The 18,954-nt window shown below is 43.8% G+C and overlaps 1 protein-coding gene across 1 annotated transcript in view; it reads left to right on the top strand.

Annotated features, from left to right (window-relative positions):
- LOC309555606 (mas-related G-protein coupled receptor member H-like) overlaps nucleotides 1–3,476 on the top strand; it is a gene marked incomplete at its 3' end in the record, with an annotated part of 88,609 nt that extends 85,133 nt beyond the window's left edge. The window contains exon 2 of the mRNA XM_082257655.1: nucleotides 2,418–3,476. Within this exon, the coding sequence (XP_082113781.1) occupies nucleotides 2,481–3,476 (996 nt within the window). The 5' untranslated portion in view covers nucleotides 2,418–2,480. The remainder of the gene's footprint in view (nucleotides 1–2,417) is intronic.
- Between the last annotated feature and the right edge of the window lie 15,478 nt (nucleotides 3,477–18,954).

Below are 18,954 nucleotides of genomic sequence, written 5' to 3'. Positions count from 1 at the left end.
GCGCGAGCTAACGGGGACAGGGCGCTTTAATTTTTTTTTTTCCTATTTATTTTATTTATTATTTTTTTATTTTTACACAGTTTAAAAAAAAAATGTTTTGATCATTTTTATTCCTATTACAAGGAATGTAAACATCCCTTGTAATAGAAATAGGCATGACAGGTCCTCTTTATTGTGAGATCTGGGGTCAAAAAGACCTCACACCTCACAACTACACTAAAAAAAAATAAAAAAAATAAAATAAATTGTTGAAAAAAAAAAAAAAAAAGCGGCCCTTTAAACCGGTTGCTAGGCAACGTCTTTTGACGTAGCTCCGGTCCTCCAAGACCATAGAGTCGAGTGAGGGCCATCTTGCCCTCACTCGACTTCCTGTCTCTGAGGATCCGGGACCGGATAGTTTTCCCCGCTGCCGGCGGGTCCGGTAAGCTGGGAAAACGTCTGGGACGCGGCAGGAGGGGGGGGGCACCTCTTCCCCTGCACCGTAAGGGTAATTCCGCAGTGAATCTGCCACTGGGACCACCCTTATCTGAAAGCCGACCGCCCGCCGTTTCAAAAAATACCGGGGTTATGGCAGCTATCTGCTGCCATAACCCCAGTATTTAGCTTTTAATGGCCGACGCATATAGTCGTTAGGCGGTCGGTAAGTGATTGCATGTATATGGCAAACAGGTGACGATGACTGATGGGGTGACAGGTGACGATGACTGATGGGGTGACAGGTGACGATGACTGATGGGGTGACAGGTGACGATGACTGATGGGGTGACAGGTGACGATGACTGATGGGGTGACAGGTGGCGATGACTGATGGGGTGACAGGTGACGATGATTGATGAGGTGACAGATGATGATGATTGATGAGGTGACAAGTGACGATGATTGATGGGGTGACAGATGACAATCACTGACGGGGTGACAAGTGACGATGATTGATGGGGTGACAAGTGACGACCACTGATGGGGTGACAAGTGACGATGATTGATAGGGTGACAGATGACGATGACTGATGGGGTGACAGGTGACTGTGATTGATGGGGTGACAGGTGACGGGCGATGGTCACTGATGGGTGACAGGTGACGGGCGATGGTGCACGGTGGTACTGATGGCAGTCTCTGGTGACCGGTGAACTTTAGGCTATGTCCACATGTGAGCGTAGCGATCGCGGGCAGAATCACTGCGATTCTGCCCGCGATCCAGAAATCATTGCAAATCGCGGGACGCCTGTGCGTTGCCCGTGATTTGCAATAGCACCCCAAACGCTGTGCGATTTTGCTGCGCTTTTTCGCCTGCCGAATCGCGGTAACATCACGCAAACAACGCATGACGCCCCAAAGAAGCTCTTGTACCTTTTTTGGGCATCATGTGTTGTTTGCGCGATGTTACCACGATTCGGCAGGTGGAAATCGCGGCAACATCGCACAGCGTTTGGGGTGTTATTGCAAATCACGGGCAATGCACAGGCGTCCCGCAATTTGCAATGATTTCCGGATCGCGGGCAGAATAGTGGTGATTCTGCCCGCAATCGCTACGCTCACATGTGAACGTAGCCATATGGGTGTCAATTTCTGGGCGCTGATGAGGTGACTGTTGGGTGACAGGTGCAATTGGGGGGGGGCTGAGGACTGTGTGGGGACCTTTATTGCTGTGATTTTACATTGTGACAGGACAAAGAGCAGTAACTCACAATTTCTAGCTCTGCTCTCCTCACACTGGAAACTGTGTGAGGGGAGAAGAGCTAGTAACAGTGAGTTACTGCTCTTTGTTTACATTTTGTGATCGGCTGTGAATGGATTCACAGCCGATCACTTAGTAAACAGTCACTGTCAGGTGAATTCTCCCAATTCGGACGAAAAAGTTGTTATGTTCCCCCTTTGGAATTATAATTTTCTCTCACTTGTTGTCAACCAACATGTCATAATTATCTTATTTTGCAAACTGTTCTGCAAAGGTAAAAATATAAATCTGATCTGGTGGTTATGGTGGACAACAGATTGCAATAATCTTTGTTCCTGTCCTAAAACAATTCACTTTTTTTGCTGCTGCATTATTTGGTAGGATAGGAATTTCTAAATTAAATGGAAAATGACTATCTTTGTACTATTTCTCTATAATATTACATCTAATTTACCACAGTATTTCTATCTATCTATCTATCTATCTATCTATCTATCTATCTATCTATCTATCTATCTATCTATCTATCTATCTATCTATCTATCTATCTATCTATCTATCTATCTATCTATCTATCTATCTATCTATCTATCTATCTATCTATCTATCTATCTATCTATCTATCTATCTATCTATCTATCTATCTATCTATCTATCTATCTATCTATCTATCTATCTATCCATCTCAGGTACTGACTTCTGATTTACTAATAATAATTTGTGGTAATGTATTTAACACAGATTGAAAAAGAAGATACGTTTTAATAACACAGTTGGAACATTTCTACCAATACTAAAGAGAACATGAATGTAACAAGCTTGAATGAGACCCTGGATGAACCCTCCAGCAGCTATTCGGAATATTCGTACATACATTTCACCATAGTGGCTGTCGTAGCACTATGTCTTTGCATCATTGGCCTAGTTGGAAATGTTATTGTGTTTTGGTACCTGTGCTTCAAGATCCAGAGAAACAAATACACAGTTTATATTATGAATCTATCTGTAGCTGATGCTCTGTTTATTGTATTTTCTACCTTGCTTTTGATGATCCAAATAAATACAATGGTTGGTACAAATCCTGATTTTATTGGGAAGGAGAGTTTATATTTATTCATAGAAATATTTTATGATACTATGCAGTATTCCGGAATGTTTATCCTTACAGCTGTCAGCATGGAAAGATGTTGCTCTGTTCTGTTCCCCTTTTGGTATCAAAGTCATCGCCCTAGGAACTTGTCCACTATTATGTGCACTGCTCTTTGGATCCTTGGCTCTTTGGAAAGTCTCCTTATGAACTTTGTGTGTACACCAGAAGCTTTCATAGAACAAACACCACAATGTTCAGCAGTTCAAATAATAGTTTTTGTCTTAGCCATTGGCATCTGTCTACCAATTATGGTAATTTCCAGCTTCACCTTGCTCATCAAAGTAAAGAAGTCAATAAAGCAGCGATTCACACCTAAACTGTACATCATCATCATTATTGCAGTTTTTGTATTCATCCTATCAGTTCTTCCATTTAATTTTTTGTCGTTTTTAATGTTCTTCAAATTAACACAAACAGATTTGATAGCTGTTAGTTTTAACTATGTGTCGGTTTATTGCACAGTGCTTAACAGCATCATCAATCCCTACATTTACTTTATTGTTGGAAGGAAATGGAAACAAAAGACACCTCAGTCGATCCAGGAAGCCCTCCAACAAGCCTTTAAGGAGGAAGATGATAAGAATGATGACTCGAATAGCAACAAAACAATTAACACATCAAGCCAAACTAACCTAACAGTTGCCTGCTAGACTTTCTTTTTAAGAGCAAAGCACACCAACGATTATCTAGTTTTAGAAGAAGATATAATTCACTCAGGAATTTCAGAATATGACTCCTAAAGGAGGATCTTACTTTATCAAGTGGAAGCCAAACTTCTTCTGTGAAGGGTAAAGAATGGAAAAGCTAATGATATTGATTTTTATTTCATTTACCTCCAACTTTCTGGCTTGCTTAAAGTGAACCTGTTTAGCTGAGGAAATTGATGCCTAAAGTAATTGTAAATGTTTTTTTTTTAAATAACAAACATGTTATACCTACCTGCTTTGTGCAACGATTTTGCACAGAGCAGCCCTGATCCTCCTCTTTTGGGATCCCCCTACAGCTCTCCTGCCCCCCCCCCCCCCCCCACCAAGTGCCCCCATCACAAGCCACTTGCTATTAGGGCACTCATACATGCTCGCTCCCAAGCCCCACTTGTCGTGTCCATAAGACACACAGATGTGTGGCTCTGCTCCGCCCCACACTCCCTCCTCATTGGCTGCGTTTGACAACAGTGGGGGACAATGAGGAAGGAGAGAGCCAAGAGAGCATCTGCCCTCATGCACAGCGCTTGATCGAGATCAGGCTTAGGTAAGTATAAGTGGGGGCTGTGGTGGGGGAGCTACATACTGAAGGTGTTTTACCTTAATGTAGAGAATGCATTAAAGTAAAAAGCCTTCAGGCTTTAGAACCACTTTAAACCAAGAGAATTTAGGTTACCTAAACCTGTCCTTCTTTTGCACATGGCTGTTATAAATATATACAGTAAGGTTGTTTAAGAGTTTGAGGTGGTTTAAATGTACTTTCATACTTAAGTTTGTTTACACATGGCTAACAGGTTCCATCTTCTTCCTTCTTACCTTTTCTATTTTAAATAAAGCAGTTGTGCAGTTTTGGATTGGAATCTTTTAATGAAGATAATATCTTGGTATCTACTGATTTTGTGATATATGTATTCTCAAATATATTGGCTCCTGTTCCATATAATCTGTGATAAGTAAATCAAAAACTGATGTGTAATTGTGCATAAATATTTGCAGCTCACATTGAGTTCAAATTTTTTCTTTTTGTAATAAACTGAATCTAACTTATGTCTGCTCTGGTGTTGTTCTTCCTAGGGCCCATTCACACCAAACTTTGTGTGTTTCATGTGTGTTGTATACTGCAGTGCCATTCATTGTAAATGGCACCCTACACACTTGAGCTGTAATGCCCCACAGTGTAGCAAAACACATAAAGTTCTTGTTAGTGGCACTTTAAAAATCTGTCAATATGTCTGCAATAGTTCCTTTAAAGAATTACTGCCAGTTCACAGAATAGCAAACTAGCAGCAATTAATACCAACTCTAATATTGTGTGCAGAGGTTATGCCAGTACTCAGAGTAGGGGCAGGCTCCCTGGTTGCTATGAAACCAGCATCATAGCATCCTATGTTTAATTCCTGGCCCCATCCAGCTGCCAAATAAAATAAATATTAAACACAAAATGATAATTCAGCACTTCTTGTCTATGCCAGTCTGTTCTACATCTGTGTTAACATGATGCTGCTGCATTCCCTGTGCTAAGTGTTGCTTTGCTCTACTCAGCCTTACTCTCCCCCCGCACAGGGCTGTGACTGCAAAGTAGTAGTGAGGTTCCAACTACTGCACAGCATCAAACGTTTCCTAGAAGATGGTAGATACAAGAGTGAGGCTGAGTGGGTAGAAGACACACAGAGCACAGGAAGCACTGCAGCATTGAGGAGGTATGCATACAGACAGGGCTGTCATGGGGGATGAGTGCTGAATTATCACTTTGCATTTGATATTTAGATTATTTAGATTGCCACCCCTTTGCTTAGTTTCATTTGTGAGCCAGGGGGAATGGCATGCCTGGCAGCTGAATGGACCAGGAATGAATCATTGGTTGTTACAACCTAGTGTCTAAGCAGCCAATGCTACTGTACAGCAGGGTTGAAGAAATGGCCTGAGCCTGAACTGAGAATGGAATTTCCAATATGCCACCCTCCACCGTGCCTCCATGAAACAAATTCTTGGTTGCTGATATCTAGTGATGAGACGAACACCCCCGGTTCCGTTTGCACCAGAACACCGCGAACAGAGGAAAAGTTTGTTCGAACAAACGAACCCCATTGAAGTCTATGGGACTCGAACCTCGAAAATCAAACGGCCTCATTTTGAAGGCTTAAATGCAAGTTATTGCTTCAAAAAAGTGTATGGGGGTCTGGGTCCTGACCTGGGGAACATGCAGCAATGAAAAAAAAGTTTTTAAAAACGATAGTTTTTAAAGGAGCACTGATTTACTTATTTTAATGAGGATTAAAGTGAAACTATAAAAATGAAAAATCCCTTCAAATATCGTGCCTGGGGGGTCCCCTGAATGAGCCTGTAAAGTAGTGCATCTCTACGATGTATGTAGCCTGCTGCAACAATACTGACATTTCTAAAGCAAAAAATGTCATATACAAATATACATACAAATTTCAAATCGCATGTACTTGTCATACGGGTGCAGAAAAATTGGGCCTTGGTTGTTGGTGGTGCCTAAACACTGTAACCCTTCACAGTTACTCTTGCTGGGTGCAGGAACGGGCCCTGCTGCTAAAAAAAATCCTTACAAATTTGAAATCGCATGTACTTGTCATACAGGTGCCAAAATTTGGGCCTTTGCTGTTGGGGGTGCCTGAGCACCATAACCAAGGCCTCACAGTTACTCTTGCTGGGTGTAGGAACGGGACCTGCTGGTAAGAATTACATACAAATTTGAAATTGCATGTGCTATACAAGTGCCAAAAATTGGGCCTTTGTTGTAGGTGTTGAGTTGCATGAGTTTCTGAGTCCTCTGGGTCACTAAGGATGACATTGTCAGCAGGAGCAACCTCTCCCCAACCACGTACAACTCCTGTGGTTTCTGGGGAATCAAAACCATCCCTTGAAGACTGCTGTATGCTATCCTCTTCCTCTACATCCATGCTGCCGAAATCCTCATTCTCTATCTCCTCTTCCTCCTGTGTGTTTTGTGGCCCTGCAGGAATGACATCTGCATAAAGGGGGCCTTGTGAGGAAAGGAAGTCCTCCTCTTCCTCCCGCTGTTGTGCCTCAAGTGCCCTGTCCATGATTCCACGCAGCGTGTGCTGCAGCAGGTAGACTAGCGGGATAGTGTCACTGATGCATGTATCGTCCCGGCTCACCATCCTTGTGGCCTCCTCAAATGGTAACAGGATGATGCATGCATCCTTAATCAAAAGCCACTGGCTTGGCAAAAAAAAGCCAAGCCCTCCTGACCCTGTTCTTGTGCCGTATTCACACAGGTACTCATTGATGGTCCACAACTGACCAATGAACAATACTCTGACTGGTATCTGATGTAAAGAAATAAATATCTCCCTACCTCACACAGGTACCTGGCCCTCCCTACACTGCTACTCACTCACTGGCGCTGCACTGTCTGATATGATGTAAAGAAAGAATTAAATTCAAAATACTAACCATAACATACAAAGCCATTCACAACTCTGCCCCAAGCTACATCACCAATCTTGTCTCCAAATATCACCCAGACCGTCCTCTCTGCTCCTCTCAAGACCTCCTACTCTCAAGCTCCCTTGTCTCCTCCTCTCATGCTCGTCTCCAGGATTCCTCCAGGGCCTCTCCCATCCTCTGGAACGCTCTACCTCAACCTGTACGGCTATCTCCTATTCTAGCTGCTTTCAGGCGATCCCTGAAAACTCATCTCTTCAGGGAAGCCTATCACACTTCCAACTAATTTTCCATCAGCTCATTCCCTACTGTTAAAACCTCTTGTACCACCTGCCCCACCCTATTAGATTGTAAGCTTTTCTGAGCAGGGCCCTCTTAATCCTCTTGTATTTTATTGTATTGTAACTGTATTGTCTCCCTCTAACATTGTAAAGCGCTGCGTAAACTGCTGGCGCTATAGAAATCCTGAATAATAATAATAATAATCTCTCCCTATCTCACACAGGTACCTGGCCCTCCCTACACTGCTAGCAATGTCTCTGCACTGTCTGACAGACTCCAAAGAAAGCTAGTCTCTCAATGCCTCAATTGCGTGCCTGTCCATGTCTCATCACCCGCACAATGACACTACACGCTGGGGCTGCGTGAGCAGCCTTTATGCAGTGTGGGGCATGTACTTGGCCCTTGAGCCATGATTGGCTAAAGGCAACCTGCCTTTAGTCCAATCATGGCAGAGATCATTTGATTGGCCAAAGTTTGAGGTCAGGGTGCATGCTTTGGCCAATCACATAACGCGCTGCACGCGTGGGGCGCATGCGGTGCATTATGGGAAACTCAAATTTCCCACGAAGAAGCACATTTGTTCGTCATTCGACGAAAGATTGAACGAGTGATGTTCGAGTCGAACTTACCTTTGACTCGAACTCGAAGCTCATCCCTACTGATATCAGTTAGTTTGTAAGAACCTGGAAGTAATGAGGATTTCATTACTTCCAGATTTTAGGTATCAATTCCCCCTGACCACTGTAGATCAGGCACTTAAACAGGCAGCAAAAGAGGCAAGACAGATTTAATCTTTCTGTAAAATGTTAAAGTATATTATTTGAGAGACAATAGCCACAAACAATTTTTCCATAACTGAACAGAATGTAAGCAGCTTGGTTAGGGAGAGGGAGGGATGAGACAGATTTTATCTTGAGATATAAAACGGAATGGACAGTATATACAGTAAGCAGCTTGGTAAAGTCGCAATGTAAGAGTGAATAGGCCACAAACACTGAGACACAAGGGAAGAATTGACCTGCAGAAAACATTAAAAAAGGCAGTTAAGGTCCCGCTAGAGCACTGGAAAAGACCAGGGGAGGCGGCAGAAGTTTTTCTTTGGGGGTGAGGGGTGGGGTTAGGTAATAATGGAAACGTTTTTCATCTGTAGCTTCAGCAGCAGGCTTCGATGGTAATCCAAAACTGGCTGTATAGCATGGCCATTCTGAGATAGAAGAGATAGATGTGCTCTGCCTTTGGATGATGCTTGGCCCAACTATCGCTTTGTACTGCAGAACCTACTTGCATCCTACTACCTCCACTGTAATCAAAGGGCAACTTTGACTATGTTAGCAGCAAGTGTATCCTGAAATATAAAAAAAAGGCCCTGACAAAATAAAATATAGTAGCTAAACAGCATCAAACACAGTTGTTGATGATACAGTACATACACAAAAAGGTAGTCATATAAAGGACCATTAGGTCTCTTAACTGAAAGCATGGGGGAGGGGCTATATAAGAATACTGCACACCCTCCACACTGCAGTCCACAGTAATTTAGGGCAATATAGCACAATAAAGCAATGTATACCAAGTAAATCACCCTACAGCGATTTAGCACTGCCCCTGATGTTGCTGCTGCTTCCAGAGGTAATGACTTACACAGGCAGCACCTGAATTCATCAACCTACCTGGGGTTTACAATGGTTTTATTGGGTTAAGATGCCCTTAAAAAAGTTAATAGGCAGACAGTAATTCACTGAAATAGGTTTCCAATTTTGTTAAAAAGAGAAATGTGATGGACACAGCTTACAGAATCAACTGTACTATGAATAAGCCCAAATGTCAAGAGAGGTTGCACTGCTGAGGGGCTTAACTAATATCAAGAAGTTAATTTCTAAACCACTAGCCAGTGGATTCTGAAAAGCTAGCTTTGGGGCCCTGATTTTGGTTGGTGCACTCACTCCCAACAGGGGGCATTTAAAATAACAAAGGTTAACAGCATCTAACCCTCTTTAGGGGGTTATAAGGAATACCCCCCCCCAAACAGGATATTGCACCAAACCTGTAAGTAAATAAGAGAACCAGAGCCTTGGCTAAGTGGAAAAGTGGGTTTGATCATAATTTTGGCAGTGCCTCCACCAAAGACAAGGCCTCTGTGAACAGAGTAGATTCTCTTCCTGGGAAATAATCAGTAGTCTCTAAACAATGTAATTAAGAGCAGAAGAAATACTGCAACCAGTGTATAACATTAACCCTAAGCATATACAGTATGTCACAAAAGTGAGTACACCCTCACATTTTTGTAAATATTTTATTATATCTTTTCATGGGACAACACTGAAGAAATGACACTTTGCTGCAATGTAAAGTAGTGAGTGTACAGCTTGTATAACAGTGTAAATTTGCTGTCCCTGCAAAATAACTCAACACACAGCCATTAATGTCTAAACCGCTGGCAACAAAAGTGAGTACACCCCTAAGTGAAAATGTCCATCCCCCTCCTAGTTTAAATCTTCTCTCCAAAATCCCCCCTCACAAATTGACCCCCTCCCCAAAAAAATCACTCCTCCTAGCACAAGTCTTCTGACCCTTAAATTTCCCCTCCCAGTACACATCCTCTCCCCCCACTCCAAATCCCCTCCTCCAGCAAAAATTCCCCCCATGCATCTTCCTATGAAAAATTTCCCCTCCTATATGTGAACAAAAAGTTAGTGCTGCGCTATGGTGAATAATATATAATAACGTTTTATATTAACTCAAAAGTGCTGCTGTGCGAAAATCAAAATGATTTAAGGCAAGCCGGGACCACGAGATCCCGCAGCACACCGCGATTGTCTTGGACAGTTTACCTGCTTGACTATACAGAGCCTGATTTTATTTATGGAAATGTGAGTGTGCTAACCTTGTTTCTAATAAATAATACGTTTATGTTAAGCAATATCACGCGATTGCGACCTTTTCTTTCCTATGGTCCTTAATATGCTGAGTTCCTAAGGAGTTCCCTAATGGTCCCAGATTAGTCATAAGGATAACTGCCGGATTTTCTGCCGGACTAAGCCTGTGTGACCCTTACACTATACGGTCTGGGGGTCCATTTTGTCCGGTAAGTTTGATATCCTGGGGGAGAGGAAAAGTCACCTAATTTACCACACCATGGCAGCATGCTAATGCACAATTTCCAGCACCTGAGCACTTTTTTCTTGGTGGAACATCTTTCACTGGCTACCTGCTGAAGCACTTCTGTTTTAAATATTTGTTGGACTTTTTGATTGATATTTATTATTCACATGGACTATTTTATTTTATGAATTTGATTGTACTATTTGCACGGGGATATAATTATCACTGCAAGTGGTCATACAATTTATGTATTTCATTTAATCACTACACAGGGTGGTTTTAACTGTTATTCATGTAATGTGGTTTATTAGTATCTTTTATATAATTTATTGATACCACTTTTATTTATTCACAATATTCTAAGTGGTTTATTACCACATTGTTGATCACAACCAATTTTGCGCTGTCCTTTTCCATTAACACAAATTTCCCCTCCTAGCACAAATACACTCCAATCATCCCTACTACCACAACCCCCCCCCCCCCAAAACAATTTATACTCCCTGTCACCCCCGAAATTCCCCCTACTGACACAAATCACCCTCAATCTCCTCAAGGCGCCCCCACCCCCACCTCTTATGGATGATATGAGTGCCCAGGGCAGCTGTCCCTCCTGCCCACCCCTTGTCCCAGCCCTGAATGAAAGTAAGGAAGTGTGGTACAAAAGTAGTCAGTTAACCACAAATGTACATGCTGATTTGCTAATTCGATATCATGTAGAAATAAATTCTGTGTAGGGTTGAGCGAACCCGGACTTTATTGTTCGGGATCATACCAGACTTTTGGGTATTCGGAACCCGGACACAGACCTGAACATTTCACTGTATGTTCAGGATACTGTCCATTGTTCGGTATGTTTTGGCGCGGTTTTAATGGTGCGGTTTCAACAGGTGCAAGGCAGACAATCAGCAAGCGTTTAACTAGTGTGCCCTTAGAAGCCATCACAGCCATGCCTACTAATGGAATGGCTGTGATTGGCCAGTGCAGCATGTGACCCAGACTCTATATAAGCTGGAGTCACATAGCGCCGCGCGTCACTCTGCTCAAACTATACTAGAGAGAGGTTCCTGATGCTGCTGAGGGAGAGATAGGAGATTATTGTAGGGTCAGGCTGGAGATTGCTTTGATGGAAAGAATAGGAGAATCTTCTTTAATCAGACAGCGATCTACATTGATTGTATTGTGTGGGGGTGCAGTGCACAATCTTTTTGCCCAGAGGGAGAGATAGGAGATTATTGTCGGGTCAGGCTGGAGATTGCTTTGAGGGAAAGAATAGGAAGAATCTTCTTTAATCAGACGATTAGAGGAGAAGCGTTTTAACCTCAGGCAACGCGGGGGGTTCTTTACTGTTAGGGCAACAAGATTGTGGAATTCTCTACCACAAGAGGTGGTTTCTGCGGGTAGTATGGTGGCTTTCAAAAGACTCTTAGACTTACATCTCAAGGATCAGAACATTCAGGGGTATGGGAGATGATTACAGCCACACATGCCTACACAGGTTGAACTGGATGGACTATTGTCTTTATTCAACCTCACCTACTATGTAACTATGTAACTATGTAAGACAGCGATCTACATTGATTGTATTGTGCGGGGGTGCAGTGCACGATCTTTATGCCCTGACCTGAGCCCAGTGAGGAGGACAAGGGGAAAAAAAAACTTTTATCAGTCTGTTAGGTGGGCGGCGTGTGGTGTGTAGCGGCCATTTAATGCAAGCTCAGTGCATATGTGTCTGCTTAATATGCATTTAAAAAAGAAAAAAACTTTTTTCCTTCATATTTTACTATGACATACAGTGTTTAGACACAGCTTTTTCTACTCTGCTCTTCAAAAAGCACCAATGTAAGGGAAAAATAATTCATTTTCAGTATTCAGGGAAAATTTTTTTTTTTCAGTTTTTCATTCAAATTGTTTTTTTTTATTCAATAGCGGAATAGAACAACAACAGTATCCAACCTGTTAGGCGTGTTCGGTGTGTAGCGGCCATGTAATGCAAGCTCAGTGCATATGTGTCCAATTAAGCACCAATTAAGGGGACAATTATTTTTCAGATTTTCATTCATACGTTACAGTGAGATACACCCTTTGCATACTGTTGTTGTATTCTGCTTTGCAATAAAAACCCATTTAGCAGGAAAAAATTTATTGCAGCCTAGTCTGCATATAGTACAGTGAGATACACCCATTGCATACTGTTGTATTCCGCTTATCAATAAAAACCAATTTAGGGGGAAAAAAATATTTGCAGCCTAGTCTGCATATGGTACAGTGAGATACACCCATTGCATACTGTTGTATTCCACTTATCAATAAAAACCCATTTAGGGGAAAAAAAAAAATTTGCAGCCTAGTCTGCATATGGTACAGTGAGATACACCCATTGCATACTATTGTATTCCGCTTATCAATAAAAACCCATTTAGGGGAAAAAAAATTATTTGCAGCCTAGTCTGCATATGTTACAGTGAGATACACCCTTTGCATATTGTTGTTGTATTCCGCTTTGCAATAAAAACCCATCTAGGGGATAAAAATTTAATTGCGGCCTAGTCTGCATATGTTACAGTGAGATACACCCTTTGCATACTGTTGTTGTATTCCGCTTTGCAATAAAAACCCATTTACGGGAGAAAATTTAATTGCAGCCTAGTCTGCATATGTTACAGTGAGATACACCCTTTGCATACTGTTTTTGTATTCCGCTTTGCAATTAAAACCCATTTAGGGGAAAAAATGTAACTGCAGCATAGTCTGCATATGTTACAGTGAGATACACCCTTTGCATACTGTTGTTGTATTCCGCTTTGCAATAAAAACCCATTTAGGGGATAAAAATTTAATTGCGGCCTAGTCTGCATATGTTACAGTGAGATACACCCTTTGCATACTGTTGTTGTATTCCGCTTTGCAATAAAAACCCATTTAAGGGAAAAAAAATGAATTGCGGCCTAGTCTGCATATGTTACAGTTAGATACACCCTTTGCATATTGTTTTCATATTCCGCTTTGCAATAAAAACCCATTTAGGGGATAAAAATGTAATTGCGGCCTAGTCTGCATATGTTATAGTGAGATACACCCTTTGCATACTGTTGTTGTATTCCGCTTTGCAATAAAAACCCATTTAGGGGAAAAAAAATAAATTGCAGCCTAGTCTGTATATGGTACAGTTAGATACACCCTTTGCATACTGTTTTTGTATTCCGCTTTGCAATAAAAACCCATTTAGGGGATAAAAATGTAATTGCGCCCTAGTCTGCATATGTTACAGTGAGATACACCCTTTGCATACTGTTGTTGTATTCCGCTTTGCAATAAAAACCCATTTAGGGGGAAAAAAAATTGCAGCCTAGTCTGCATATGGTACAGTTAGATACACCCTTTGCATACTGTTGTTGTATTCCGCTTTGCAATAAAAAGCCATTTAGGGGATAAAAATTTAATTGCAGCCTAGTCTGCATATGTTACAGTGAGATACACCCTTTGGATACTGCTGTTGTATTCCACTTATCAATAAAAACCCATTTAGGGAAAGATCCAAAATTCGATAAATATGAGGAGAAGGTCAAATAAGGGACGTGGCCTGGGTCGTGGTGTTGCTGGTGGAGCTCCTGTTGCAAATAGAGGACGTAGTCGATCCGTGCCAGCTACACGCACAGGTTAAACACCTTTCTCAGCTGCGAGTAGGTGACAGAACCTGCAGCAGTATTTGACAGGGCCTAATGCGCCTCTACAAATGTTGAGGCCAGAACAAGTAGAGGCGATAGTAGATTGGGTTGCTGACAGTGCCTCCAGTTCCTTCACATTGTCTCCCACCCAGTCTTCTGCTGAAAGGTCAGAGTTGGCACCTGCAGCCGATGTCCATCAATCTTTCACCTCACCCCCTTGCAAATCTGCCAAGCAGTCTGAGCCCCAAGTCATGCAGCAGTCTCTTCTTCTTTTTGATTACTCTGTTAGCATGTTTCCCAGGGTCATCCACCTACCCTGCCCCAGAAGTGGAAGAGATTGAGTGCACCGATGCCCAGCCACTTATGTCTCAAGATGAGTACATGGGAGAACCATCGCAGCACGTCTCGGATGATGAGGAAACACATTTGCCAACTGCTGCGGAATTCCGAATCATGGAGACCGACAAGGAGGGCAGGGGTGAAGACTAGGTGGAAGACGATGTGGAGGACGATGAGGTCCTCGACCCCACATGGAATGAACATCATGCAGATGACCTGAGTAGTTTGGAGGAAGAGGCGGTGGTCGCACAGAGCCACCAGCACAGCAGAAGAGGGAGCAGGGTGCAAAAGTGGAGCGGCCATGCCCTAGACACTACGCCTGCTACTGCCCAACGCAGCAAGGGACCGAGCACACCAAAGCCAGCTCAAAGGAGTTCCCTAGCTTGGCAGTTCTTCAGACAATGTGATGATGACAGGACACGAGTGGTTTTCACGCTGTGCAATCAGAGCCTGAAGTGAGGCATAAACCTTCTCAACCTTCTCAACCTGCATGACCAGGCATCTAAGTGCAAAGCACGAGCTGCAGTGGAGTGCACACCTCAAAAACCAAGAAAGGTCTCTGGCTCCTCCTGCTTCCTCTACTTCTGCTGCAGTCTCGGCCTCTTCATCCACCTCTGCAGTGACAGTGGCACCTGCCACCCCGCAAACAGAGGATCCGCCAGCAAAACCACCATCTGGGTCACCAGCAACCATCTCCACAATGTCCCGTGGAAGCGTTCAGCTTTCTATCTCCCAAACACTGGAGAGGAAGAGGAAGTACCCCCCTACCCACCTGCGATCCCTGGCCCTGACAGCCAGCATTTCAAAATCCCTGGCCTTGGAAATGTTGTCATTTCGGCTGGTGGAGACGCAGAGTTTTCAAAGCCTTATGGTGGTGGCTGTCCCACAGTATGTCGTGCCCAGCCGCCACTACTTTTCCAGGCAAGCCATCCCTTCCCTGCACAACCAAGTGGGTGACAAAATCAGGTGTGCACTGCGCAACGCCATCTGTGGCAAGGACCACATAACTACGGAAACGTGGACCAGTAAGCACGGTCAGGGACATTATATCTCCCTAACAGCACGCTGGGTAAATGCAGTGGCGGCTGGGCCTGAGGCAGATAGCAGTTTGGCGGGGGCGTGGCAGGAAGATGGTGCCGTGAGGAGGCTCGCTGAGGAGCTCCGTGCTCTCTGCAACGGCGTCCGCCCGTAATTAGCGGTTGTCCGGCATATCCCTCCCCGGAAACCTCGCGAGACCAGCGGCTCACCTCGGAGCTCACACACCGCCTCTTAGCGCGGGGACATCCGAAGCCGGACGGCGTGCAACTCCGCAAGCGGGGGTACGAGTGGCGGCGGAGATACACTACTGAAGCCACGAGGGTACCCCCGCGCTAGATCTGATCTTGACTCCGTGACTAGAGCGGCGAGCGGAGGTGGTGGGAGCCTCACAGAGGATTGAGAGTCTCCTAACCTCCAGCATGCCGAAGGAGCCTCTAGCTGTAGAGGAATGAATGGTGGTGGATTTCCCTCAGAGGCGTAAGTAGAGGAGGATACCTGAACAGTGCTCGTGACCAGCTCATGCAAGCTGGAGAAGTGCCCGGTGCGAGGAGCCAAGGCCTGTCGGTCCGGAGCGTGGATATCTCCACATATTTCCTCCGGGGGTCTCGGAGTGGAGGGGTGGAAGAACGCGCTAGTATGGCGCCAAAGCGACCGGCTGCAAACACCGAGGTGGCGGCAAAAAAGGACGCTAAATGCACAGGTAACAGCAAGGAAATCCAAGAACAACCTATAGGCGGAAAAAGGGATGAGATATCCACAGTATGTGATTAGTGTTGAGCGAACACGGACTGTATTATTCGTGTTCGTACCGAATAATTGGATTTTTTGTACCCGAACACGGACACGGACACTTTACTGTATGTTCGGGTAAAAATCCGTGTTCGGTCGTTTTATTTCCGGGTTTTGCATGCTTTGGCGCTCTTTTCATGGCGGGCTTTCAACAGCCAATCAACAATCGTTTAACTGGTGTGCCTTAAGCCATCCCAGCCATGCCTGCAAATGTCTCAGTAGCTGTGATTGGCCGTCTGAAGCATGTGACCAAGTCTTTATAAGTTCGAGGCAGCCGCAGCGGCGTCATTATGCTGCTTAGATTCAGGGACAGAGCACACATCAACGTGCTGGCTGCTGATTAGGGAAAGATAGGCAGGAAAAAACCATTTGTGTCCGGATAGAATTGAGGGACAGGTCGGAGTGTTTAGGCAGGGCGAGTTGTAGGCATTTTAGGGATAGAGTCTGCTGAATTATAGGGTCAGTGTCTTCTACAAACTACAATCGATATTGCTGTGTGGGGGGTGGGGTGAATCTGCACTCAATCCTGATCTACGATCTCTTCTCAATCCTGTTAGGGACAGAGTCTGCTGAATTTTAGGGAAACTGTGTTCTACAAACTACAATCGATATTGCTGTGTGGTGTGGGATTGGAGATAGGCAGGTGTCAGTGATCCACATCCATTTTTCTGTGTGTGAGCTGCAGTGAACACAATCTTTTTGGGCTGCAGTGAACACAATCTTTTTGGGCTGCAGTGAACACAATCTTTTTGGGCTGCAGTGAACACAATCTTTTTGGGCTGCAGTGAACACAATCTTTTTGGGCTGCAGTGAACACAATCTTTTTGGGGTGCAGTGAACAAAATCTTTTTGGGGTGCAGTGAACACAATCCTTTTTGGTGTGCAGTGAACACAATCTTTGTGGGGTGCAGTGAACAAAATCCTTTGTGGGGTGCAGTGAACACAATCTTTTTGGGGTGCAGTGAACAAAATCCTTTTTGGGGTGCAGTGAACAACATCCTTTTTGGGGTGCAGTGAACACAATCTTTTTGGGGTGCAGTGAACAAAATCCTTTGTGGGGTGCAGTGAACACAATCTTTTTGGGGTGGAGTGAACAACATCCTTTTTGGGGTGCAGTGAACAAAATCCTTTTTGGGGTGCAGTGAACAAAATCATTTTTGGGGTGCAGTGAACACAATCTTTTTGGGGTGCAGTGAACACAATCTTTGTGGGGTGCAGTGAACACAATCTTTTTGGGGTGGAGTGAACAACATCCTTTTTGGGGTGCAGTGAACAACATCCTTTTTGGGGTGCAGTGAACACAATCTTTTTGGGGTGCAGTGAACACAATCTTTGTGGGGTACAGTGAACAGAATCTTTGTGGGGTGCAGTGAACACAATCTTTGGGGGGTACAGTGAACACAATCTTTGTGAGGTGCAGTGAACACAATCTTTGTGGGGTGCAGTGAACACAATCATTGTGGGGTGCAGTGAACTCAATCTTTGTGGGGTACAGTGAACACAATCTCATACTTCTGAAGGTTTGAGGGTGCTGCCTGTTCCATACTCCCCCTACTCCTCATCTAGCCTTTTAGGGGTACAAACAATAGTAATTGGGGCCTAGTGTGGTTGTGTACGTGTGATATACATACACTTTTTTGGGATCATATTTTCTATTCCGCTATTTAATCAAAAACCTTTGGGGATCAGTTAAATTGGGGGATAGTCTGTGTTGGTACGTGTGAGAGAGATCCACCTTTCCAAGTTGTTGGGGTTCATCTCATACTTCTGAAGGTTTGAGGGTGCTGCCTGTTCCATACTCCCCCTACTCCTAGCCTTTTAGGGGTACAAACAATAGTAATTGGGGCCTAGTGTGGTTGTGTACGTGTGATATACATACACTTTTTTGGGATCATATTTTCTATTCCGCTATTTAATCAAAAACCTTTGGGGATCAGTTAAATTGGGGGATAGTCTGTGTTGGTACGTGTGAGAGAGATCCACCTTTCCAAGTTGTTGGGGTTCATCTCATACTTCTGAAGGTTTGAGGGTGCTGCCTGTTCCATACTCCCCCTACTCCTAGCCTTTTAGGGGTACAAACAATAGTAATTGGGGCCTAGTGTGGTTGTGTACGTGTGATATACATACACTTTTTTGGGATCATATTTTCTATTCCGCTATTTAATCAAAAACCTTTGGGGATCAGTTAAATTGGGGGATAGTCTGTGTTGGTACGTGTGAGAGAGATCCACCTTTCCAAGTTGTTGGGGTTCATCTCATACTTCTGAAGGTTTGAGGGTGCTGCCTGTTCCATACTCCCCCTACTCCTAGCCTTTTAGGGGTACAAACAATAGTAATTGGGGCCTAGTGTGGTTGTGTACGTGTGATATACATACACTTTTTTGGGATCATATTTTCTATTCCGCTATTTAATCAAAAACCTTTGGGGATCAGTTAAATTGGGGGATAGTCTGTGTTGGTACGTGTGAGAGAGATCCACCTTTCCAAGTTGTTGGGGTTCATCTCATACTTCTGAAGGTTTGAGGGTGCTGCCTGTTCCATACTCCCCCTACTCCTAGCCTTTTAGGGGTACAAACAATAGTAATTGGGGCCTAGTGTGGTTGTGTACGTGTGATATACATACACTTTTTTGGGATCATATTTTCTATTCCGCTATTTAATCAAAAACCTTTGGGGATCAGTTAAATTGGGGGATAGTCTGTGTTGGTACGTGTGAGAGAGATCCACCTTTCCAAGTTGTTGGGGTTCATCTCATACTTCTGAAGGTTTGA

This window comes from Pelophylax lessonae, assembly GCF_965119305.1.
Source record: "Pelophylax lessonae genome assembly, chromosome: 5".
Classification (NCBI taxonomy): domain Eukaryota; kingdom Metazoa; phylum Chordata; class Amphibia; order Anura; family Ranidae; genus Pelophylax; species Pelophylax lessonae.
The sequence above is the reverse complement of the archived record's forward strand: the minus strand, read 5'-3'. Positions and strand labels throughout refer to the sequence as shown.